The sequence below is a fragment of the Zosterops lateralis genome, assembly GCF_965231275.1.
Source record: "Zosterops lateralis genome assembly, chromosome: 20".
NCBI classification, from domain to species: domain Eukaryota; kingdom Metazoa; phylum Chordata; class Aves; order Passeriformes; family Zosteropidae; genus Zosterops; species Zosterops lateralis.
The window spans coordinates 1504402-1529295 of record NC_139780.1 but is presented as its reverse complement, the minus strand read 5'-3'; the positions used below and the strand labels follow the sequence as shown (position 1 = coordinate 1529295).

Sequence of the window (24894 nt, the reverse complement as noted above, 5' to 3'; positions counted from 1 at the left end):
CAGGGTGTGCGGGCCCCTCTGCCGGTGCCGCCCCCCAGGGCTGTCGGAGCTCCGAGCCCGCCGGGACGAGCTGAGCAGGCGGATCCGCTCGGAGGAGGCGGAGCGCGGCCGGCTCCAGGCCAGGATCGCCACCCTCTCCCGGCGCTTGTCCGAGACCAGCGAGAGCCTGGCGGGGCTCCGCTCAGCCCGAGCACACATCGACCGCACCATCTCCGAGATAGACACGGCCTCGGGGAAGGTACTGACACACTGGGGGCTCTCGGTGTGTTCTGTCTGCAGGAGAGGAGGGGACACGGCAGTGTGCAGCTCCCTCGGGAGGATGAGGGACAGCAGCTGCTCTCTGTGACCAGAGACAGGAGCAGCTGTGCCAGGACCTTCCTCCAGCACCTTGTCCTGTGGGGCACTTCCTCAGCTCCTCTCTGATCAACTTGGTGGTTTCCACTAACTCACAGGAATATAAATTATTTTGGGGAGTATAACCATCACACTTGGTTACAATTTTCCACTGTGCTGAAGTTTTTAACTGGTGAGATGGACAGGCAGCAAGGTCTCCTAAATATGTTGTAGCCTAGAGCACAGGGATGTTAGATTATATACACAGTGAGATAAAAATAGGAGAAAGTTAATAACAGATCTAATTTGACCTAAGGTCACTGTAGATTTGAGTTAGTCTTGAAGCCATAAACCCAAAATGTGCAGTTTTAACAGTGGAAAAGAGTTGAGCTGAGCACAATTTAATACTGATCTAAAAAGGTACAAAATTTCTCTTAGAAAACCCCACCAAACCAACCAAAACCACCCCAGAGTCTGTTTCAGGAAGTTCTCTGCCTCGTGCTCCAAGGCAGATAAACGGCTAAAGCCCTTTCATATTCAGAATATGAATACAAACCAGAGAAATTCTCCCATAGTGAGACTGGATAATAAATCACCAGGAATTAGAGACAGGAGGGCTGGAGAACCCCTCTTGCTGCAAGGCAGATCAGGTGAATTGGAAGGGAATTCATAAGAGAACCAGTTTATGTAAAAATAAGCTATTTTTATTTCTTTCCCAGATACTGGACAATTCTCAGACATTGCTAGATGTCCTGAAGGAGCAGATGAGGGATCTTGGTAAAGTCATTGAGCCACAAAGCACTATATTAGGACAACGAATGCGTCGACAAAAGCGTCCCTAAACTTCTTCTTGAGCCTGGAAAGTCCTGTTGGCCAGAGAGAGCTGCTGCTGTGGTAACAAGGATGCCACATTAAATAAAAGCCTTTATTTTGCAGAAGCAAATTTTCCTTTCAGACGTGCTTTGGTATTTTAGTCAGAGATCCACTAAAGCTGATCCTCGAATGCTACAGATCAGGGTAGGCATGTACAAAAAAATAAAAATAACCCTTCATTTTGAGCACAGTGATCCTGAGGCACATCCCAGGAGCTGCTGTGACCCATCAGCTCCTGCCCTCGGGCCAGCACTCACCTTGCTCTGCCTGGAGGCAGCTGGGAAGTGCAAAGGAGTGCTCAGTGAGGTGTGAATCAGCTCCAAGGTGGAACAGGATCCCCGGGAGAAGGAGCAGAGTCAGCAGCACACTCTGCACTCCCACACCCCAGAGCTGTCCTGCCCACAGGGCTGCAGGCACAGAATGAGCTCACAGGAGAACCAGAGCAGTGTTTGAGCTGCAGGACAGTGTTGGCTTTAGCATTCCTCATGGATCCATAGGAGAACTAAGCCAGGGCTAGCTCAGACCTCTCATCCCTAACTTGAGTTGAAAGCAGCTTTGCTTTGCCACCTGCAGTCGTGCTACAAACAGAGCTGCCTTAAACTGACCTGGGCTTTTCCACAGCAAAAGATGCTCACTGGGACCTTTTTTTTTTTGCTAGAAAAGCTGTGCTGAAAACTCACCTCTTAAATCTAGCAGCCACCAGTAGTCTCACATTTTCCCTCATTCTACCCCAGTTTCAGCACCTTATCCTGAAGTATTTCATTAATGGGAGAAGCCTCAACTCGTGGAACTCCATGGTCCTTGTGTCGTGTCCCAGGCAGATGCACTGCAGACACATCCTGCTCCTGGCAAGTCACACAGGCAGCAGATCTCAAATTAGCTTGGAACAGACAAGGAGGTGCAAAAATGTTTCTTTGTGGTCCCCCAGCCAACATCTAACAAACTACTGAGTAGCTAATTTTTATTTTCTTTCTTTTTTTTTTTTTTTTTTTTTTCATTATCTTTCCAAAAGTATTTAGGCACCCAGGGCAGAAGGGAACAGCTACAAGTAGGTGTGTTCTAACATTTAATCCTGTGTTTTTCAGCAGAACAACCTTCCCTTGCTGCTACAACAGACACCCAACCAAGTGCAAGGTATGCAGAGCATTTTCAGTTCACAGACCAGTGTCACTTGAGCAGACATTCATCAACTATAAAAGACAAACCAGTGACCATCAAATTTAATCAAAGATACCAGCATATTCCTTTGGATCACACCCCATACCAGGGTACCACTCATTCCATAAAGCCCAAAGAGGCTGGAGCTGTTCTCACCACATCTCTTTTAATCCCAAAGTACAAATCACATTAGCAGCACTGCTCCATCTGTTCCAGAGTGCAATTTTGACCCTGAGTTTACAGTAGTAGAAAACTTGAATGGAAGATTCTAGCAGATTCCTTTGCATATTGGCTGCATTAAACAATTACAATAGAACTATAAAAATCCTAGAAAAAAAAAATAACCCACATTCCTTGTTCAAGTTCCGCAGAAGAAAGGAGTGAAACTGCCCTCCTGTGCTTTGATTAGAGGAGCAGAGCAAGTGTGGCTCGAAGGAAGCAACCAAGAGAGATCAGTGAGATCTAGAACAAAGCAACAGGAGGAACTGGCAAACTGGAGCACAACCAGCAATTCCCAGAGACTGGATGCCAGAGTTGGGAAGGACAGACCAAAGCTATGGCCAATGTTTGGGAATCTTCAAGAGGCTTGACACTCTGGACACTTCTCTACTCATTGGTGCAAAAATAACACCTAAAGCTAAAGGCATTCATTGCTCTTCCCATCCCTCCCTCAGGGTGTTCAGGTGAATTCCACAAGTAACTGGCACATGAATTCCATGATGTTTCAGTGAAACCAGAGCTGGAAACATACCAAGGACAAACCTTCAATGGTTTTCCAAACTGATACCCCAATGTGTCAAATCACAGAACTGCCCAGTGCTCCAACTCCAGAGCCATCCTCCCCTGGGGAGAAGTGCTACAAAAGCTGTCAAGACCCTGCACAGTGGCTGGATTCAGACTGAGAAAAATCAGCATCCATCCCAGAATTACAAATGTCCTTCCCACACTTGCCAAACCGGCAGCTGATCTTGAACAAGGAATATGCAAGGCCACAGGCAAGAATAAATCATACGCCTTGAAAGCAGTAATTCGGTCCCAAAATCCAGTGCAAATATTCTCCGGAGATGCCCGAGAGCACCTGGTCCACCCTTGGCAGCAGGATCCGGGGAAAGCCGCGGCTCTGGGGGCGGTTTCGGTGGCTGTTCCCGTGCGGCTGCACTGCCCCGTCCCGCCCAGCAGCCGCTGCTGCAGCACCGCGGAGCAGCTTCAGAAATAGAGCGCGGGCTCGCTGCTGAAATCCGAGAGGCCGCCCTTCTCCGCCGGGGTGAGCTGTGGGCAGAGCACAGGGAGACCATCAGAGCCGCCCAAAGGAGCCCCCTCACCCTCGCCCGGGATAACCGGGTGTGTTTAGTTACTGTCCCCCCCTCCAAACGTGCCCTGTTGAAATATCAGAGAGTCCCGCAGAGGTTTGGGTTGGAAGGGATCTTAAAACCCATCTTGTTCCAACCTCCTGTCAGGAGCAGGGACACTCTCCACTATCCCAGGTCACTCACAAAGCCTGTCCAACCTGGCCTTGGACACTGCCAGGGATCCAGGGGCAGCCACCTTGTGCCAAGGCTTCATCACCATCACAGGGAACAATTTCTTCCCAATATCTAATCTAAATCTCTTCTTTTTTAGTTTAAAGCCATTCCCCCTTGTTCTATCACCTGCCCATGCTAATAAAAAAAACAACCCCCCCCCCCAAAAAAAAAAACCCAAAAAAACCACAACAACAACAAAAAAAAAAACCCTCTAAATCTCCATCTTTTTATAAGCCCTCTTCAGGCCCTGGAAGGGGCTCTGAGCTCTTCCTGGAGCCTCCTCCAGGTGAACACCTCACAGCTCTCCCAGCCTGGCTCCAGAGCTGAGGGCTCCAGCCCTTGGAGCATCTCCATGGCTTCCTCTGGATTTGTTCCAACAGATCCACATCTTCCTGTCCTGAGCACAGAGTGTGCCAGCTGCCTTGAGTCTCCCTCACACAGCCAGGGAGGGGCAGCTGTGGTAGTGGCAGTGGGACAGTGCTGGTCCCTTTGGGAGCAGTGGCACAGCTCCCTGGGCAGAACACAAACACAGGTGTGCAGGGAAAGGCACATCCTGTCCCATCCACTGCCTGCAACAACCCCCAGACCACAAGAGAGGATGGGAGTTGCTCATTTATAGCCTCACCATAACTTGGTTCCCATGGGAATCAGCTTCCTTTGGGAGGGGTCCCTCTGCAGCAGGACCCTCATACTTCTGCTCCTGCCACTCGCTGAACTTCACGGAGTGCTTTGGGGTGTAGCTGGATAAATCTGCTGGAAGGACAAAGATGAGGTGAATATTCCTCACCACCCCGAAAATAAGTGAGGATTGGGATCCCAGCAGGGACAGCCTGGAAGCTGCAGCTCCCTGTTCACTCCATCAGCATTTCCCCCCATGTGGAGCCCCAGACACCAGCAGAAACCCCAGGGTGCCAACACAGTGCCTGACTCACCTGAATTAGCAGTACTGGGATGCAAAGTGCCGTTTGGGCGTGGAATGTAGAAGGTACGAGGTTTTTCCTCCTCTGTTTCAGAAGCATGTCCTTCCTCCTCCTCATCCTCTTCTGCCAGGGAGCTCTCTGAGGGGTATTCAAACATCGTCTGCAGACTTGTCTCGTTGAAAGAAATCTTCATCTGGAGAACAGCAAAGGAGAATTAACAGAGAGAAGCACAAGATCCTGCTGATCCCTATGCTGGTGCTGATCCCTATGCTGGTTCTGGCACAGGCCACTGCAGATCCCCCAATCCCTCCCCAAATGCCTTGCTGGATCTCTTGCCATGCTGAGGGAAACCCCAAAGGCAGAGCCAAATGGATGGGATGGCAAGAGGCTCAGGGTTCTGGAGTTCCTTTGTCTTTGTGCCTCTGCCCAGCACACACAGGAGGAGCTGCCACCATGTCTCCCATGGGAGACACAAGCAGGAAAGCACCCACACGTTAGAAAGGTGACATTGCTTATTCCTGGTAACTCCTTTGTGCATCCAAGCTCCAGAAAACAGAAACATCCCTGATCAGGACTCCAGTCTTAGGAGGACATTCTGGCATAGAGCTATTTAAGCTACATTAAACAAGGCTTAAAACCAGAAATGAGAAGGAAAGATGTTAACAGCTGGTAGCAGACAGGGAAAATACTGGACAAAGGGGAGGCCTTAAAGGTTCTGGTTTGAAACCAGTTTTATCTAGTGTTGTCACTAATGACCTTCCACAGTAACTGGGAGACTGAGAAATGAAAGTGACTCTAACACTAGAGTTCATCAAGGGCTAACCAGAATTTTATGGTCATGAAAAAAACTGGAGAGCAAAACCACTAAAAATGGAATCGAGTTTAAGAGCAACCCTTGCACTAAGAGAATTCATCACCTGTGAATAACTGAGGAAGAAAATTTGGGATTGGCTATAGATCTGTAATCATATTAGGATGGTGTTAAATAGACCAGGAATGAAGAAAGGCATTTCTGCTGGAAACAGGGGCTGCCTGGCTCTCTCCTCCCTCTAACACCCAGCAGGTGGTGGCAGGAACTCCAGATGTGCTTGTCCAAGCTGAAAACAAAAGGTGAGGGAAGGGTTTGTTCCCCTGCAGCCCTGCCTGTCCTAATCATTATCTACTGCTGTGCTCCAGGGATCTGGTTACAGGTCACCTCAACAGGTGCAGAGGAGATTCACTGGCAAAAACTTCACACAAAAGTGAAGGTGGAGAAAAAGCATAACAGCTCTTTGTAAGTACTCCAGAAAATAACCACCAAGGAGCAGAGAACTGCTGATGCCAGCACACATCAGACAAAACAAGGAGGATAAGCTTGCCAGGAGTAATTCATGCCAAAAGTAGGGAAGTATTTAGCCAACACAGATCAAGGTTCAGGAGCAGCTGTCTAAAAGGGTGTTATGATCCCTTTATTTTTAAATACAATTAAAATTCAGCTAATAGGGTTATTAACAGAATGGAAAGGATGTGGCAGCTTGTGACAGGAGCCCAGTGGTTCTGATCTCTCCAGATGTTGTGTATTGACTGGGCAGGGACAAGTGCAGCACATTGATCCCATATTTCTGTCACACAGAAAATCCCCAGAGGCTGGGAAGTGGCAACCAGCTGCCTTTCCCCATTCCCTGCCCCAGCCCTCTGAATCTCCCCAAATGACACACGAGGAGAAGAGTGATTCTATTCCAGAAAAAAAGGGGCTGGAATTAAAATGCTCCTGAAGCTGAGACCATCCCAGTTGCTGCTCCCTGGATTCCCCATCCCTGCTGCTGACCTAGATGCTCCCTGATCCGAGCCAGGCTGTCCCTGCTCACAATGTGGTGCCTGTCCTGTGGGGATGAGCCACACTGCCAGGCACAAAGGCCACCAGGGTGGAGGTGCCCAGGGCTCCTGGAAGCCCAGGAGATGTCCCAGAACCAGAAACTGCACACAGGCCACTCACCAGTGCTGCCAATGGCACTGAAGGGTAAGAAGTACTTGGTTAAACATGGAAAACAAAGCAGACAGGAGAGATATGCCTTGGGGTTTAGAATTTAAGCTTGGGAGATGGAACTAAATGTTCCTGGTTTTTCTGTTATCTGGAAGAAATCTCTAAGAAAAATGACTTTGAGTCCAGTTTGGAGCAAAGGTGCATGCAGTGCTGGAGGAGAAAACAGCCTCAGCAGGGAGCAAAACCAAAGAGCAGAACAGAGCAGAAAGAGCCTGGAGACACCCACATCCCACAGAGAGCCCAGAGACAACACCAACAGCCCCAAACTCAACAGCTCCCACTCTCCACAGGCAAATCAAGCAGGAGGAAATTGTGGAGCCCTTCACACAGAGCAAGCAGGGCCACTGTGTGTGGCACAAGCTCCCCCAAACCACACTGAGCTCTGCCCCGTGGCAGATGCCAGCCCCTGCTCCCAGAGCCTGCACCAGGCAGAGCCCCAAAGCTGCTGCAATAAAGCTCTGGGCACACCCAGGCAGAGCAAACATGAGGCACAACCAGGCACTGGCACAGGATGGACCCTGGGGCACTCAGTCAGCTCTGCCCATGGGGAGAGAACCCCAAAACCTGCTGTGGGAGCAGCCCAGCTCCCCTCTCTAAGCACAATGGGGTTTCAGGGAAGCACAAAGCGGCTCTGCTTGACCCAACAGAACAGGGAGGGTGAAGAATTCAGGCAAAACCAGGGGACACACGGGGCAGAGAAATGCTCTGAGTGGCTACAGAGCCCAGCTGAGTGCTGTGTACAAGGAACACAGGCAGCTTCAGTCCCGGGAACCAGCTAAAAAGGAAAACCAAGAGCCCAGTCATGGCACAGACAACAGGTTTGCACAGCCAGCAGCGCCTTGCCAGACCACAGAGACTTTTATGGGAACACAAAAGGCAACAGGGGACGTTTTCTTTAGGAGAAAAGCGTGTCCCAGCAGAGCCAAGCTCTCTGGAGCCCAGCCAGAGGGCTCTGCTCAGCCTTGTCTCAGCACTGCTTTCCCTGTTTCTGCCCCAGCAGCAGCTGCCAGTTGTGGCAAGGAAGAATTTTGCACCCTTCAGCTGTGGATGTTTGCAGGGATTTGTCACTCTTTGCTAAGCTCAAGGCTTCACCCACAGCTGTGTCACAAACTCAGGGTCCAACCCAAACCCATATATATATATACACATATATATAAATATATATATAAATACTGTGGCCAGCAATCAGACACACTGGAAAAGAGTAAAGCAGGCTTTTCAGGAAATATTGTGCTGTTCACTCGATAGGTTCTTGTTGCCATAGCAAAAATCATTTATTTATTTGCTAGGATTTGAACAGCAATGAGTAATAGAATATCCAGGAAAGAGAAGCCAAGGCAAACATTGCCCAACAAAGCGTAAATCTGAGTAGTCATGCAGATCTCATTTAGAAAAGGGAAGTCAGCCTTGTGTCAGGCTGTCAGGACTCAGACCAGCCACCAAAGAACCCCACAGAGAGAGATTTATTAAAAAGAAAAATAACCAATTTATAGAACCCAGCCTACAACACTGAGCAATGACAGTCAGCAGCCACCTCACCTCCAAAAAGGAGATGAGAAAGTCTGCAAGGCAGTATTAATGGCTTCTGACACACCAGGGACCTCTCTGGAAGTCTCCAGGGGTTAATCTGCATCCTCAGCTCCAGAAGGAATCTCCTTACTGGGGCTTTTCTCTTCTCCACCCATTATTACATTTGTTGCCTGGCTGATGAGCCAAAGCCAAAGTGATAATGGGTGTTTACACCTTTTAAACTGAAACCTCTTTGGCAATCCAAATCCTCACCTTGTAACAGTCAGGAAAAAGTAATTGTTCTGGGCATTAAAAGAATAAAATCGTCCTGTAATTATATTCCAGCAGGGAGAGTCCAAGTCAGCATTTGACCTCCATCACAACAGCCCAGAACAAGGGGGGCTGAGAAGGACTGAGCCCATCTCCCAAACCAAGAGCTCCTGCCAGAGCTGCCATCCCTGCTCTGTCCTTGAGGAGCAGGATGGGATGGTAAATGGTGAAGCACAAGCTGGGCTCCATCCCACAGCACATCCCAACCCACCCAGTGCCTCACCAGACCCAAAGAGCTGAGCAGCACCAGGGATCAAGACCTGTTTCTCCTCATACACTGATTTTCCTCTAATCATCCTCAATAATTCCCAAATGACAAACCCAGGGACTGCACTGACTCCCCAGGACATCCAGGGGCTGCTGGGTGTGATTTCAAGCAGCTTTTTACACCTGGTCTACTACAGGAGCAGAGAATAAGCTGAGTAGGAAGGGACCCACAGGGATGACCCAGCTCAGCTCCTGTCCCTGCCCAGACCCCCCAACAATCCCCCCCTGGGCACCCCTGGCAGGGCTGTCCAAAGGCTCCTGGAGCTCTGTGCCCATTCCCTGGGGAGCTTTTCCAGGGCTTATTCCACCCTCTGAGGGGAAAAACCTTTCCCTCATCTCCAGCCTGAGCCTGACACAGCTCCAGCCATTCCCTGGGTCCTGTCCCTGGTCACCACAGACAAGAGATGAGTATTTGCCCCTCCTCTTCTCCCCACAAGGAAATTGCCTCCTCTCAGCAGCACAGGAATGCTTGGCTAGAAAGGTGGGCAATCCAGCATGAGCACAAAGCAGGGGTTGACATCTCTGAGAGATCCAGCACAGGAAAAAAAAAAACGAGTGTTCTGAAGAGCCTTGTGCTCCTGTGGCACCTCACATCGAGGCACATTTGATGCTGCATTGGTTGTCTAAAGGTTGGGTCAAGGAGGAGAAAGCACAAAGCATCACACCTGATACCTGAAGTGCAGCCAGGTGGGAGTGTCAGAAAACCAGTGCATAAACTCCAAACCTCTGCAGAGACCTTCAGTTTCTTTTTCCCAGCAGTCAATGATCTAGGCAGCTCCCATGAAAATAAACTTTTAGATAAAGGATTTTTGAGAAAATTAGCCTTTTTTTTTTGGAGTTAGTGATGAGCTTGTCTATGTGTCTGTGCTAGTCCTGAAAACACAGTCATGTGTCAGCCCAAATTGTTGAATAACTCCAGGCACAAACTATGTGGGCAGCCTGGAATAGTATCTTGGGGACTGCAGAAGCAGCAGCACATCACTAAGGCATTTGCTATCATTCAGAAGATAAGGAGCTTTTGTGCCTCTAAAGCCTTCCCTTGACACAGAAAGAAAGGGTTTTTCCCTGACAAGTATCCCTAGGAACAGAGGGGACTTGAGGCTTGGCTCCTATATCGGATTAACCCTGCACTGTTGTGGCTGAAACATTCTATGTATGCCCAGAAAACTGCAGATGGCAGCTCTGAAATGGACTTTTCTGTCATTCTGTACAAAAAGAAGAGTTTTGGGGAACTGGAACTGGCTGTGACATCACAGAATCACTTGATCCTGTTTTTCAGGAAGTGTTTCCTGAGAGCAACGCTGACTTTTGCTCAGCCATTAACTGCAGCTCAATGAGTTATTGAGCAGAGCTAAGAGCACTAAAGATTTACAGCAGGAGCACGTCAGGGAAGCCCTGTGTGGCTGGCAAAGGAGACATTTCCTCCAGGATCACATCCCAAGCCACAAGGCCAAACAAGAAAGTCTCCATTTACAAGGCAAGCCACAAAGCCAGCTCTGTGTAATCAATATGCTGAGGCACATGGCAGATAGGAGCAATGCATGGAGATTCGAAATATTAAACTCCTTGTGCAAGACACGGGCAAGTTTCGAATTCCTGATGAGGGAGGACAGGGTAGGGACAGCCCCAAGAGCATGTGGGGCTTGGTTAACTCTTCCCTTCACTGTGCAGGACAAGGGGAGGACAAGGCCCCAGTGTGCCAGGGCACAGAGCAGCCATTCACCCTGGGAGCCCTTTATTCCTCCTCACATCTGCAGGCAGAGGAGCCAGAGCCTTCCACAGCTTAACAAGCAATTCAAAAATTACTTACTTGGCCCCTAAGAACCAGACAAATCTCCCTGCTAGTACAGAACAAACCTCATCTGAATACACAAAGGGAGCAGGATAAGGTACAATTAGTGTCAAGACTTGGTGTCTTCATCAAAACCACACAGAGCTCCCCACAGAGAGCTCCCCAATTTCACAGGCAGCTCTGAGCAGCCCATTTGTAGCTACAACAAGGTGCAGTGCTGGGAACTGCCACCCACAAACATTTCTGTGCAATCCAGACTGCCCAGAGCAGCTCACAAAAATCCCTGGGTTTGGTGCTGGGATGGGATCATGGAGCACCATCCCATGGGAAACAGAGAAAGGCTCATTCAGAACCAAAAAGGCTGCCAGGATGTGAACAGCATCACCTGCACAACAGAGTTCATGTCTCTCTTGCCCTTTTCTGTCTCTCTTGCCCTTTCCCTCTCTTTTAACATGCAAAAGGAACTTCCTTGAGGAGAAGCAAGTGCAGCAGGTTCACCAGAGCTTCAGGGATGTGCCCTCAGAGCTGCACTTTCACCAGCTGCAAACGACACGATTTCCCTACACACACACACACACACACGAGTGTTTTGTCTGAGATATTTCCTACATTCCTGCAATGCCCACAAAGCAGCAGCTCCATCCTGCCAGGTTCCCAGGATCATCCAAAGGGCACTTCTTGGAAAACATCAGCACCGAGTTCCTCCAGCTCAGATTTTCCCAGGATGTTTGTGAAGTGGCTCTGCGTGATACAGACACTTCACGGGACTCTTCCTACACAAACTGCCAAACAGGGATATCCTCCCAGCCCCACAGACTCTGCAGTCACTGCAAGAGTTCTGTGATGTAAATAGGTTTTAAATTCAGGTTTCACTCGGCAGGGGGATGAGCACAACTCCTGAGGTGAAGGAGATGCTGCTGCAGCAGCTCTTAACCAGATTTCCTTTACTGCCACTGCACCCAGAAAGTAAATATTTTATATTTTCATTTTCCCTGCTGTTCCCCACACATGACACAGACCAGCAGGACTCCTGCCCCAGCCACCCCAGTGGGAAGGAAAACCCAAACCTGAAACAAAGTGAATCCTTGAGATAGAGGGAAATGATAAACCATCTCCAATCTGGTGCACAGATTAGGGAAACTGATTAGGAAAACGTTAACTGTAATCCTGGTGATTAGTGCTCAGAGCACAAAGTACTTCAAATCTCCTCTGGAGCTCTGGGCAGGCTGAGCCCTGGGCACGTCCTAACCAGCTTCAAAGCCAGGCTTGGCTCTTATTTGCGTAAGAGTTGCTATTTTAGCCTTCTGTCCATTCCTTGAAGTGCTGACAGCAGCAGGCAGGACATGGGGGCAAGAGAACCAGGGGAATTTGGGACCAGCTCAGACTGTCACTGCAGAAGAAGAAGAAACATGGGAGTGGTGAGGCCACGCAGAGGCTCAGCCACAGAAAGTTTCCCACTAAAGAAGAGAGAGAAATCTGACTCATCTGCTCTGCCAGGGTTTCATACAACAAAGTCTCAGCACTTCAAGGTGCTGGCATGCAGCAGGGAAACAAAAAAAAACCACCCACTGCCCCACCGACAGCCTCGGGGGCAGCTTGTGAAGTGGTTTAAAAGCTGCAGCAAATTCTGATTTCCAGTCTTCAGCTATCAACATCACAGAAAAAAAATCAGTGGAATTAGCAAAGGGCAGGAAAATGGCCCTGTGTGGGTGAAAGAGCCTGCTGCCATCTGACAGCTAATGGAGATCATCTCCGCAGGGCAGGGACGGCACTTCATCATCCAAGACACTTATTTCCTGAGCATGGCTTATCACTGCTGACCTCACCTCCTAAAAATGCAATACATCCATCGCAAATTCTGCCACGGCCCCTCCTTAAAGGTGGCAGATGAATCTGCCCCAGCAGAGCACAGCCAGAGACAGAAAATAGAACAGGAACACACAGTTCTCCAAGAGCTAAAGAACACAAATCTCTGCCCTGACCCCTCCAAAACACAGAGATGACATAATCAAAGGAAATTTTGCTGAGAGATTTCTTCTTCTTCAACCACCAGATTAGTTTACTTGTGTTATGGTTAATTTACTTGTGTTATACATTGGAAAAAAAAAACCAAACTTCAGGCAGCCACCAGTATTTAGAGTCCACACTGTGCAGACTTGCTCCAAACAGGTCTGGGCAACAGCTGGAAATGTTGATCCCTGCCAACATCCCAAGCCTACACCTGGTTCTCACAGCAGACCATCTCCAGCAGAACTGAACAGATGGAAAACTACAGAGCAATAAGAAGTTCAGCAGGTTAGACCAACAAAGCTGCTGCCCATGATCAAAACTGAGCGGTATTTAAAATAATAATTTTTTTAACAAACTTTTAAGTGGGAATTTGGAAGCCACATTCAGGCATTACGCAGCTCAAAAGATTACAACACGGACCATGCTAAGGTTTGTGTGAGCTGGAACTTTCTGAAGTTCAGCTGAACATCTTTGAAGGCAATTTAGCTTTAGATTCCAACAGTTTGGATCCCAAAGCAGCCTTGTTCCCGTAATCCCTGCTCACACTGGGCTGGGACTCGCCTGCCAGCACAGGCAAACTGCCAGCTGTGATGAGCACAAAACATTAAACCCATCAACAACCTGATGTCTGCTGGCTCTCAGGTCCTGTTATTCACAGGAACTTTGGGTGGCCTGGCCAGAATTCATCCACCTTCCCTGCAGGATCTCCAGGAGGTACCGGATTCCTGAGAGGAAAACATTTGGGATGCACTGCAGGAGTGGGGAGCAGGTCAGGGCAGAGTCCAGCCTCCAACAAGAGGAGAGGCTGAAGCCTAAAGGCAGTGGCTGCTCGTGGGGAGCCTGGCTGGCTCTGTCTGTCCTTCCCAACTCTCACTCCAACACACCAACCACACGTTCTGCAGAAACCCAGATTTCTATCTCACCAACAACTTTATGGGATGTTATTCTGGCAGGTAACCAAACCACCACTGACTCTTGTCAGCTCAGATGAGCAAGATTTTATCCTCTGTGATCCCAAAGATCCACATCCTGCAGCAAAGCCTTCTCTTCCTCCTGGCACTGCTGAAATGCCTTTAGTTCTCTGCAATAACAGAGTACAAAGAGGAGCCCTGAGCAGAGGTCACCAACAGCGTGCTGCATCCTCTGCCCCACTCCCAGTTTAGAATAAAGGTCAGTAGGTCTCCTTCCACCCCTGCACATGTATCCTGTCCTCCCTGAGAGCTCAGCCAGCTCCTCCAGCAGCTGCCCAGCAGCTCCTGGCACATCCCTTTGGAGCTGCAAACATTCTCAGACTGAGTCCCACCCACACTGCTTTATCTGAACTGCTGGTGGTGCTGCCTGGAGAGGTCTCAAAACAGTCCCGGAGCAGATGAACAGCCCTGAAGGGAGCACTGGAGCTCCAGCTCATCCAGCCCCCAGGGTGGGCAGGGCTCTGCCCTCCACCTGCAGACCCTGCTGTGTCCCATCACACACAGCCCCAGCTGCCCTTCACAGCCCCTGTCCCTCCACAGCAGCTCCACAACAGAGCTGGGACACAGATAGTTTTATTTCCAATACATCATCTTCCTCACCAAGCTCCAACCCCCAAAATAACAGCTGCTTCACATATCTGAAGGTCTGGGAGGAGCAATAAAGCTGTTTATCCTGAAAGGCCTTGAAGCAGCAGCATCCCTCAGGCCACAGCAAAGCCACAAGTCCCACGGGCAGTGTCAGCAGCCAGGAGCAGGGGCTGGAGCTCCCTCTGTGCTGGAATCCACTCCCAGCCACTCTCCTAAAAAAAGAAAAAGCCCTGGAGGATGTGGATCAGAGGACATGGACCACACCAGCTCCATTTTGCTGGCACCTCCACCACATTTAGGCAATCAGTGGCCACACATAGAGATGGGAAAGGGAGGCTGATTTTCTACATCTGAAAAAAACCACCATTTACATCTCAGAGAACAGCAGAGTCCAACTGGTAGGGCTGACACCCTCCTTCTTAACAAATTATTACCCTTGACTGCACAGACACCCATTGATCCACAGCATTCCCAGACTGTGCTGACCTGCTGTTCATCTCCCAGATTCCTGCTGGGCATCAGTGAACAGTTAAATTTTTACAAGTTCTTGAAGTTTCACTAAACACTACTTTCTTGAGTATAGAGCATAATTAAAGGCCTTTTAAAATCAAAGTTTGGAAAGGAAGATGTTTGGCACAGGAAGGGCTTGTTCACCCCAGAAGACACAGGAAGCTGTTCACACGAACCAGCATCAGGTTTTGACACCCCAAAAGAGAAAAGGGGATTGGTTTTAACAAACAACTGCAGCTCCCAGCTCACAAGAAGTCTGTTTCTGCCCAATTCAGGCCAAAATCAAGTTTCTGAAAACCCCGACGCAGCTACAAAACAGAACTCTTGTTTTTGGCTGGTTGCCTTGGAGACACAGAGTGATCTCTTGGGAAGAAACCAAGGAATGCATCCTAATATGAGCTCCTTCCTTTTCAGGCATCAACACTCAGCCTTATTACCCAGAGTAAAAGCCACAAACATCCTCTAGGTCAAGAGTAAACAGAAATCTTTCCATTTGTCCACCATCAGCATCTTCTAGACCCTGGCTACAAAGTCATACCCTGTGCTTGGCTGAGCAGGAAGGGAACTGAAAGAAAAATGGGTGTTTTCTCCCACACCACATTTAATTTCACCCAGAAATTTGTGTCTTGACTACTTTCCTTCAACTCGATCTTATTTTTCAAAGGGTCCCTGTTTCTTTCAGCTTCCTGAGTTCTTCAGATATAACAGGCAGTTACTCCTTTACCTTTTAATCTCTCTCCTCTCAGAAAACAAATGTTGACACAAGTTCTCCTGCAGGACAACCCCACACACACAGTTCTCAGGGAACAGCTGTGTGTGCACCTTGCAGGATTTGGCACCTCAGCTGCACAGCAGGGCACTTAATGCTGTTAAGCTGATAAGAACAGGGCCAGAGAAGCTCCACGACCTGCCCAATGTCACACAAATCCACCAGTGACACACAAAACTGTAGTTAACCAATATCACACCGTATTTCAGGCTGGGAAAGGTCCTCTGGAGGTCTCTAACCCAAACTCCTGCATTAAGCAGGACTGATCTGCCAGATACTCAAAGCTTTCCCAAGGCAAGTTTCAGACACCTCCAAGGCTGGACATGCCACAACTTTTCTGGGTTTGACCCACCAAAAAACAACTCAGTCACTGCATTGGACTTGTGCTCATCTCCCTCCCTCCTTTTTGTCCTGCTAAGGACACCTTCCACTGTGCACCATTTAATTGGTTTTACTTCAGGCTTTGTTCTTTGTGCCTCAACAGCATCCCCTGCTCAGAAAAATCAGAAGTAGGGCTTACCTAAATATGACCATCCCACATAGATGTCCTCTGCTCCATCCTAAGAGCACTCACAACTAACATCATGTACTAATATTTTCACTGTTTATACCACACACCTGATTTGGTGTCAATCCAATTAACACCCCAAACTGAACCTGAGCCAAAAACAGCTGCAATATGTGCAAGCCAGCAGAACAACTCCAGTCTGACCAAGCACTTCCCTGTAGGAAAACAAGGAAAAACTTTGAGGAGCACTGAGCAAGAATCAACACTCCTCCTGCTCATTTGCTTGTTGTGGATGTGGAGGTGCTCCAGACCTGCTCCCTGCATTAGTCACCATCAAATTACCACAGGCTTCATGTGCTTAGGGAGGAATTTGACAGGAGCACTCCCTGCCTCCCTTCAAATGAGATGCATCCTGCTCAAAGGATTTCCCTATAATGCTCAGCGCCTCAGGCACCCATGTGCATTCAGTCCCTCAGTTATCTGCTTGCATTTGGGTAACGGAAATGTCCAACAAAAATTCCCTCTATGGAAAACATCACATCACAGCCCGAAAAGTCGGGATCTGCCACCTCAGTGTGCTGCTTTCAGAGCCCAACAACTCCCCCCAACTCCTCTTATCACATCCAGATGAATTTCAGCAAGCCCTACAAAGATTAATTCTCAATTTAGGGCTCGCAAGGATCTCTGCTACTCCCCAAGCCGTGAGAAAATCTGGCATTCGCTCACTCCAAAGGCATTTGGAGCAATCAGCACCTCTTGGATCTCCCGAGCTGTGGCTGCACATTCAGAAGGAGCAGGTGGTATAATCCTATCAATGGGAGTTAAGTTCTTGCTGATCTCTTTCTGCCTAATCGAGACCTAATTCTTGAGCCTCTATCAATAGATCACTAATGAGGGGAAGATGCCAAGTGACCATGCTCAGCACGTCCAACCCCTCAGACACAGCCGGCAGAGCAGGAGGGCAAAGCCCACAGATGTCCAAAGCACGCAGCTCCCCCTGATTTCCTAAATTCCTGAAATACTTTGCTTTCCTGAAATACTTTTCTTTCCATTATCGCATCTCCGAGAAGGGATAGGGTGGAACAGGCCCTGCAGTTATCACAGGACATATCCCACCCTCAGCTGATTTGGGGGACAGACCCCAGTGCCCCTTCCCTGAGGGTAAATTCCATTTAATATGCCAAGTTTCACATCCCAGCTATGGCTCCCTTTAAAGTTCCAGGAGACAGCAAAAGCAACCAAGACACTGGGCTTGCAAAAAGTTTCAAACTCTCCTAATATTGGATACCATGAGAAATATCAATCCCTGGTTCCTTCCTCACCATTCTGAAAAGTCCTTTTGTATCACTGTGGTGGAGTTACACCTCCTGTTTTCCACCAGGCTTCACTTTGAGTGTGTTTTACCCTCTATTTCAGCCAGCTCTGAGGGCAGCCCGTGTTCCCACCAGAGCCTGATGAGAAGCCAAACCCAAATCAGGGCACTGCCAGCCCGGCTGCTGAGCACAGACAGGGATGCCCCGTTACCTTCTTGCGGCGCGAGCCCGTCTTGCTCATGCAGGACCTCTCCAGGGACAGGTACCCGCCGATCACTTCGATCTCGTTCACCGTGGGGTAGCGCTTTTTATGGGGCATCCCCACCTGGGGCCCATCGGCGTTCTCCAGGGCTTTGCCTCTCCCTTTGCTGTCCTCCTCCTCCTCCTCTTCCTCCCGCTGCGGCCTTGTGCTGCCATCAGGGAGAGCTTGAAGCCCCGGGGACACCGGTTTCCTTTTGGGCACGACAGTGAAGGTGCTGCCTCCTCCTCTCTGCTGGGCGGCGGAGTGGGGTCTGTATTGGGGCACGGAGGAAAACTCCATCTCCAGCTCCGGGCCGGCCCCTCTGGGCTGATCCGCCAAGCTCCCCGTCCTCGCCCCGCCGTCCGGCTCCACAATGTCATCGATGTAAGTCACAGGTACCAAAGGCTCCGGAGGCGCCGGCGGGGAAGTGATGGGCTCCTCCTGCTCCGGGGCGGGAGCCCTGGGGGGCTCCTTGGGCGCCTTTTCCTCTGAGGGCGGCCCCGGGCCCGGGCCCGGCCTGGCGAGGCGGGCGGGCGGCTGAGCCGGGCCCCCCTCACGGCGGGGCACGAAAACGAAGGAATTGCGGGAATTGAGGCGCAGCTTGGCCAGAGCCTGCGCCTGCAGGTCGTGGGCTGGGATGGCCGCCAAGTCGGGCTTGGGGGCCGGGAGGATTTCGAAGGAGCCCCCGGCCCGAGGGGCTGAGGCGGAAAGCGGGCGAACGGCGCCGGTGGCACTGAGGGCCGGACTGGCACTGGGCAGGGGCGACACGGCCACCTCGGCCTCCTCCTCCTCCTGCTCCTCCGGCTTTGGCCTCCTGGCGTTGGCTCTGGCATGGGAAGGGCTCTGGGATGGCACTGGGGGCCCTTTGGGGCGGCCGGCGGGGACAGCGGCGGGCTCGGGCAGGCGGGCGCCGGGGGGCTGCCCCCGCGGGGTGACCGTGAACGAGTTGGAGCTGATCTTGTGGAGAAAGCAGTTGGCCTGAGGGGACACAGCCTTGGGGACAGCCGGGACTGCCTGGGGGGCTGCGGCCCGAGGGGGAGCTGGGGCGGGCTGGGGGGTGACAGGCCGGGGAGGCGGTGCGGGCTGAGGGGACACGGGCTGAGGGGTGACAGGCCGGGGAGGCGGTGCGGGCTGAGGGGACACGGCCTGAGGGGTGACAGGCCGGGGAGGTGGCGCGGGCTGAGGGGTGACAACCCTGGGAGGGGGCGCGGGCTGAGGGGTGACAGCAGCCCCCGGGGGTGCCGTGGGCTGGGGGGTGACAACCCGTGGCGGGGCAGTGGGTGGAGGGGTGAGAGCCCGAGGGGAAACCGTGGGCGGGGGAGTGACAGCCCGCGCTGGGGCGGAGGGCGGAGGGGTGACGGCCCGGGGCACGGCCGGCTGAGGGACCGTGGGCTGCGGGGACACCGGCACCGCCGGCGGGGTGGCGGCCCGGGGGGGAGCCGGGAGCGGCGGAGGGGCGGCCGGGAGCGCCGGCGGAGATGCCGGTGCCGCCTTCGCAGCCGGAGCCCGGGGGAAGGCCGGGGGTCCCTTGTGGAGCGGCCCCGCGGCCCGGACAGCGCCCGGTCCCACCTGCGGCGGAGCCGCGGCCCCGCTCAGCGCGTCCCCAACGCGGCGACGGCGGCCCCGCGGGCGCTGCCCGAACTTCTCCAGGAGGCGGCTGACGGTGCCCGGCTCGGCCGCCTCGGGCGGCTCCGGCGGCTCGGCCGTCTCGTAGATGACGACCTGCTCGGCGCGGATCTCGGCGAGCGCGGCGCCGCGCCGGGCCAGCAGCTCCCGCAGCGGGTCGGCGCCGGCCGGGTCCCGGCGGCGGGCGGGCGGCGCGTCCCCCGCGGCGAAACAGGCGGCGGCGGGGTCTGCGCGGGACTCGATGATGAGGATGTTGTCGGCGCGGATGGTGCGGATGCCGGGCACGGCGCTGTACAGCTCCAGCAGCTGCTGCAGCGGCCGCGCCGCTCCGCCGGGCCCGGGCCGCCCCTGCCGCAGCCGGCGCCGCTCGCTCTCCAGCCGCATGAAGGGGTTTTCCCGCAGCGGGCCCAGGCTCTCCGCCACCACCAGCCGCTCCCCGGCCGGGGGCTCGGGCTCGCCGCCCGCCCCGGCCAGCTTGGCCCGTTTGCGCTCCAGGATCTCCCGCTGCCAGGCGGGCGCTGCCCGCGGCCCGGCGCCCGGCGGCGGCTCCGCGCTGCTCATGGCGGCGGCGGCGCTGGGGCTCTGCGGGCCGGGCCGGGCCCCGCCGCGCCGGGGCGGCCCCGCGGCACCGCCCCCGGGCCGGGCAGGGCGGGCAGGGCAGGGCCGGGCAGGGCTGGGCCATCCCCCCGGGGCCGGGGCGGGGCTGTGCCGGGCCGGGGTCAGCGCTCCGCCCCCGCTGCCCGGGGAAAGGGGCACGGGGGTGCCGGACAGCGGCAGGGCCCGGGCGCGGTGATGTGACCCGAGGTGGTGCCGCATCCCCGGGATGGGAACTGGCCGGGTCCCGCCGCACGTATCGCCCTCCCCTGACACACAGAGGAGACCCCCAGCCCAGGACACGAGCCGTGGTGACCGATACAGAATCCCCAAACACCCGTATTTCCCCATTCCCCCATCCCCGACTGGTCCCTCTGGTGCCAGCCGAGGGTAGGATGGAAAAACTCCTCTCTTGGGATGTGGCAAACGGAGAAAGTGTCTGGCGGGATCAGGGAAGCAGCCCCGGACTCTGGAGCAGTGTCTGTGCTGCCTGGACCGTCAGAGGAGTGTTTTAGGGAGAGCTCTAATGGACACAAGCGGAGGTTTTTTTTCCATGGCACATGGCGGCAGAGCGGGAAAACATTTTCCCCATTTTGCTCTTTTTTTCTGCCCAGGGAGGTGGAATCTCCTCTCTGGAGACACCCCAAACCCACCTGGGCCTGTATCACCCGTTCCGAGTGACCCTGGATGGATGGATGGATGGATGGATGGATGGATGGATGGATGGATGGATGGATGATCTCCAGAGCTCCTTTCCATCCCCAGCTATTCCATGATTCATTCAGTGATTCATTGACAGCCACTTGTCGGACACCAAAGTTCCGCCGCCGCGTTATTTCCAGTCAGCGCCTGTTACCGGCCGCCCGCAGGTGCCTTGGGGAAGTGTGTGCAATCAGGAAACCATCGCTCGGCAGCGCTTCCCACACCTCCCAAACCCCCCCTGGGACACTCGGGGGACGCCGTGACATTAAATAACCTTTGGGCAGAGCTCGGGGAGGCCCCGGAGCCGAAAGCTCAGGTGTGTTCACGGGCAGCAGCTCCGTATCCTGCTGATAAAACTCCCACCTTTGCCCTCCCGAGCCACAACAGAGCCAATCTACAAACTACAAACGTGTGTAGTGGTGTGGCTTTGGTTTTATCAGTTTTATGTATGGATTTGTTCCTTGTATTATGTTCATTTTTATAAGTTATAATGGTTTGCCCCATGTCACCCGTGTTCCACCCTCATTGGTTTCACCCCAACCCCAGTTATGTGTCAGTCAGAAGTTTTCCAGCCCCTGGGTCTTGTCTGTCACTTTGGGGTCTCTCCCAAAAGTCTGGAAAGTTCCAGTGAGGACCCCAAGTGATTGGACAAGACTTCAGCTGTCTCCCCACCCGAGTTATTGATTTATTACAATGTTTGTCATTTATCCAGAGAGCCAGACCCCCTTGGCCCCTGATTAACCCATCCCTGAGTTCCTCCCCCCAATAAAAGGTGCTGCATTGGGGGGGTCTCAAAAAGCCTTTTTTCCCCTCGTTTTTCCCCCTGCTGCTTCTGCTGAGGGGAGATCCCCTGATGGATAAACCCAGAACAGCCTCCTCTTTCTTCATTGCTTCACTCCTTCAGGCAAGACAAGAACTCACAAAAATCAGTGAAGTTCACCTTGCAGAGACAGACACCTCTACAGAGGTGGAAATTACACCAGCGGGGAATAGATTTTATTGCCGGGGCTGCCCGTGCCCAGCTGGGCTCTGTGTGTGTGTGTGTTTGCCCCGGGGGGGAGACAGCTCCGTGCCTTTCACCTTAAATAACCCCGGGGTGATGTGAGGCTCCCTCAAACTCGGCTCCATCACTCCCCATCTCCCCCAGGCCTGGCCGGGTTGGGGATAAAGAGCGGGGCGAGCAGCAGAGACATTTCCCCGCCTCTGGTGACTCACGGCTCAGGCGCGTCCAGAGCCAACAATGTGCCTTTGTGCTCCGACATCTCAATGGATTTCTCTTTCGTGCTCTTGTCTGCTTGGCTTTTGAGCCCCGTAAATCCTGAAATAATGAATCCCGCACGGTTTTGCTGCACCTGGCGCAAAGAAAACGCCTCCCTTTTGTGGGCACTGAACCTGACATCTGCTGCTTTCACCGCACGCCTGCCTGCCTTCAGAACAAAGCAATAAATCCAGCCACTATTCATCCTCTCCCCTGCCAGTCAGGGTTTGAGAGCCTTCTATCATTTCTGTCAGTTTATCCTCGGCTGAGTCAGTGAGACAGTGTCAAGGGCTGGGCAGCGAGACTTGGCCTGGAGTTAATCCCCGGTTTTGTTGTGTTCACACCCGGGGAACCCCGGCCCGGTGCCGGGAATCCCGCTCGTGTTTTGGCACAAGGAGGAACTCTGGATTACAAAACCCAGGTGCAGTGATGGTGACAGGGGCCAGCACTGCGAGGCTGGGATGGCAAAGTGCCATCAGGGCACGGCTGGTGTCACTGCAGGGCTGTGAGAGGAGCTGGCAGACACAGCACAGCAGGGCTGGAGCTGAGAACAGCCCCAAGCACAACCAGGGGACAGGGCCCAGCAGACTCTGTGTGGTTTAATTTTAAACTCAGGCCGCCTGCACAGCCCCCACTCCATTTTATGTCCATCCCTCACTGTGTGTAACAGGGCACCAAAGGAGAGGGATGAAACAAGAGGGAAAATAATCCCTTGTAACTGGGCTTCTCCAGCAAATTTGACTTTGCACCTCATGGTGCTGATTAAAAACCAGGACACACGGAATGGCTCCAGGATAAAAAGAATAAAGACCATCTTTCTGAGCCCCAGGCCCTCCAGGCACCAGTGGTGCCCCAAGGCTGTGCAGTGGCTGGTAAGGGATTAAAGGTGATTTCTGTCCTCTGTCACACAGCTGAGCTGAACATGGCACGTCCCACCTCCCTGTGGTGGTGAATATTCCCAGATATAGAAATAGAGGCTGAGGGCTGAAGAAAGATGCCTCAAATGACAGAGCTGTCCAGCCTGTTTCTCTTTGTGCTGAGGGGCTGTGGTTACCACATTTGTCAGAAGATGAACGTGCAGGTGACTGTCAGCATTGGAGATAAGGGGAAAATTGCAGCTGGGAGTTCAAGCCGGGGCTGCTCCCTTTGGCAATTCACTCAAACAGCCCCGCGGGAGGGAAAGTGGTTTATCAGAATTCATTCATTGCCTTTCTGCCCTCCTGGCGACGTGCAGTGTTTTGGAGCCGGTCTGTTTTCCCCAGGGGGATTTCCAGGCCTTTAACCTCCCTTGGATTTCTCCAGGGCTCTGTTTCAGTGTCTGGGAGGTGCTCAGGGATTAACCTTCCTCCCGGGAAGAGGCACAATCCCTAATGAGCTCTGAATTCCTTAGCACCCCATCCTCACTAAGCCACAGATGCTGCTGGAACCTGAATCTCTCTGAGCCATCCCTGTTCTATCCCCACGACTGGATTTGTGGCTTTCAGATGGTGCCTTGTTTAAATTATCAGGATTTTTTGCTTTCCTCCCCTTTTAGCTGCATCTGAGCCTTTTGTGCCTCTGGAGCTGAACACTCCTGAGATGCCCAGTGCCTGTAGGTCCCTCACCAGCCCCACAGGTTAATCAAACATCATTTCCCTCACACAGCATCTGCCAAGTGCCATTTCCTGGGTTTATAAACTCAGCCAGAGAACGACAATAAAAACAACAACAAAAAAACCAAACAGCTTTCCCAGAAATGTCTCTTTTTATTAAATCATGTCTTTAGCCCTGGAAACATTCAAGTACTCAAGGCCTGGTTATGCCACACAAAGCAGAAGAGCCCCAGAGAAACCCGAGGCAGCAGAGATGGCTCCTGAGTCAGGCAGGGCTGGCCCCATGCCTGGACAGCAGCAGTGGCCAGAAACCACAGCCAGAGTGCTGGAGTCACTGTAACCTCCTCCTCGCTTTTCCAAGGAGCCAACCTGCTGCTCCAGGCCCCTCAGAGATCACAGCCTTTCTTTTCAAAACTCTCCATCACCCTCAAGACCGTTTTGGCCCAGCATGTCCCAGGTTGGGCTCTCCAAGCCCAGAGCTCTCTTGGGCCCAGCATTTCCAGCTCCTCGTGGCCCTGCTGTGCCTTCAGCCTCCTGCTGGGATGGGAGAGCAAGGAAAGCTCTGAGTGCTGGGCAGGTCTGTGTGGAGCCAGCAGGGATGGCTGCCCTGCACTCAGCTGCATTTGGGAGAGGAGCAGGACACTGTCAGCTCCCTCTGAGCTCCACAGAGAGCACAGGCAGAGTCAGCAGTGGTTTGTCTTCACCAGGTTTGGCAGCTGATCAATTCTACTGAAGTGGTCTGGGGCTCCCCCCGTTGTTTTGATAACGTTGCTTCTTTTTCTCATTTGGGTGAAAAGAAACTTGCTCAATCATCTGTGAGTTTAGGGGCATTATTGGACATAACCTATCCTCCACATTTACCAGACCCATTGTCACTGTTTCCTTTTCTCCCGGCTACTCAGGCACTGAGTTTTCTTTTCAGAAACTGCTGATGTCCCCTCACTCTGCAGAAGCAAACGGAGCTGGAAATGAAAACTGGTGCCTGAACTCCGAGGGGGAAAAGATCCCAAAAGGGCGCTGGCTCCCTGCCCTTGAGAGCTCAGGTCGTGTTGTTACTTTGGTATCACGACTGAAATCACCCCAGTTCCAGGAATAGTCTTATTAAAGAACAACAGGAAATACACAGCAGAAAAGGTACAGCCCATTCAGCACATTCGGGTACGACTCCAGCCTGGTTCCCTGGGATGGGGAACACCAAACCTGCTCGGTTCCTCCAGCCACCCCCACCTGAGCCCCCAGCAAAGCCAGCTCTGAGCACGGGGGCACAGCAGGACCCCCCTGCTCAGGGGCCTCACCTGGCTGTGTTTATCTCTGAGGTTTTTAGGGCATTCCAAAGGGAAGGGCAAAGATCCCTGTCCTTGAATTCCCAGCTCTACCTTTACAGCACCTTGTAGGTGGGTCTGTATTACTACAATGGAGAATTAGCACTAAAAATACCAATTAAAAACCAATTATCTCATAACCCTCCACTTTTCACTCGAGCT

At 52.5% G+C, this 24894-nt stretch overlaps 1 protein-coding gene across 1 annotated transcript; it reads right to left on the bottom strand.

Annotated features, from left to right (window-relative positions):
• Positions 1 to 1449: 1449 nt before the first annotated feature.
• Positions 1450 to 19825, bottom strand: LOC310917548 (taperin-like; the record flags this gene model as incomplete). Its single annotated transcript, XM_083875909.1, has 5 exons — positions 1450 to 3633; positions 4513 to 4640; positions 4820 to 5000; positions 17609 to 18652; positions 18905 to 19825. The coding sequence occupies 5 exons, from the start codon at positions 19823 to 19825 to the stop codon at positions 3571 to 3573; spliced, it is 2337 nt and encodes a 778-aa protein (XP_083732035.1). The 3' UTR covers positions 1450 to 3570.
• Positions 19826 to 24894: the final 5069 nt, after the last annotated feature.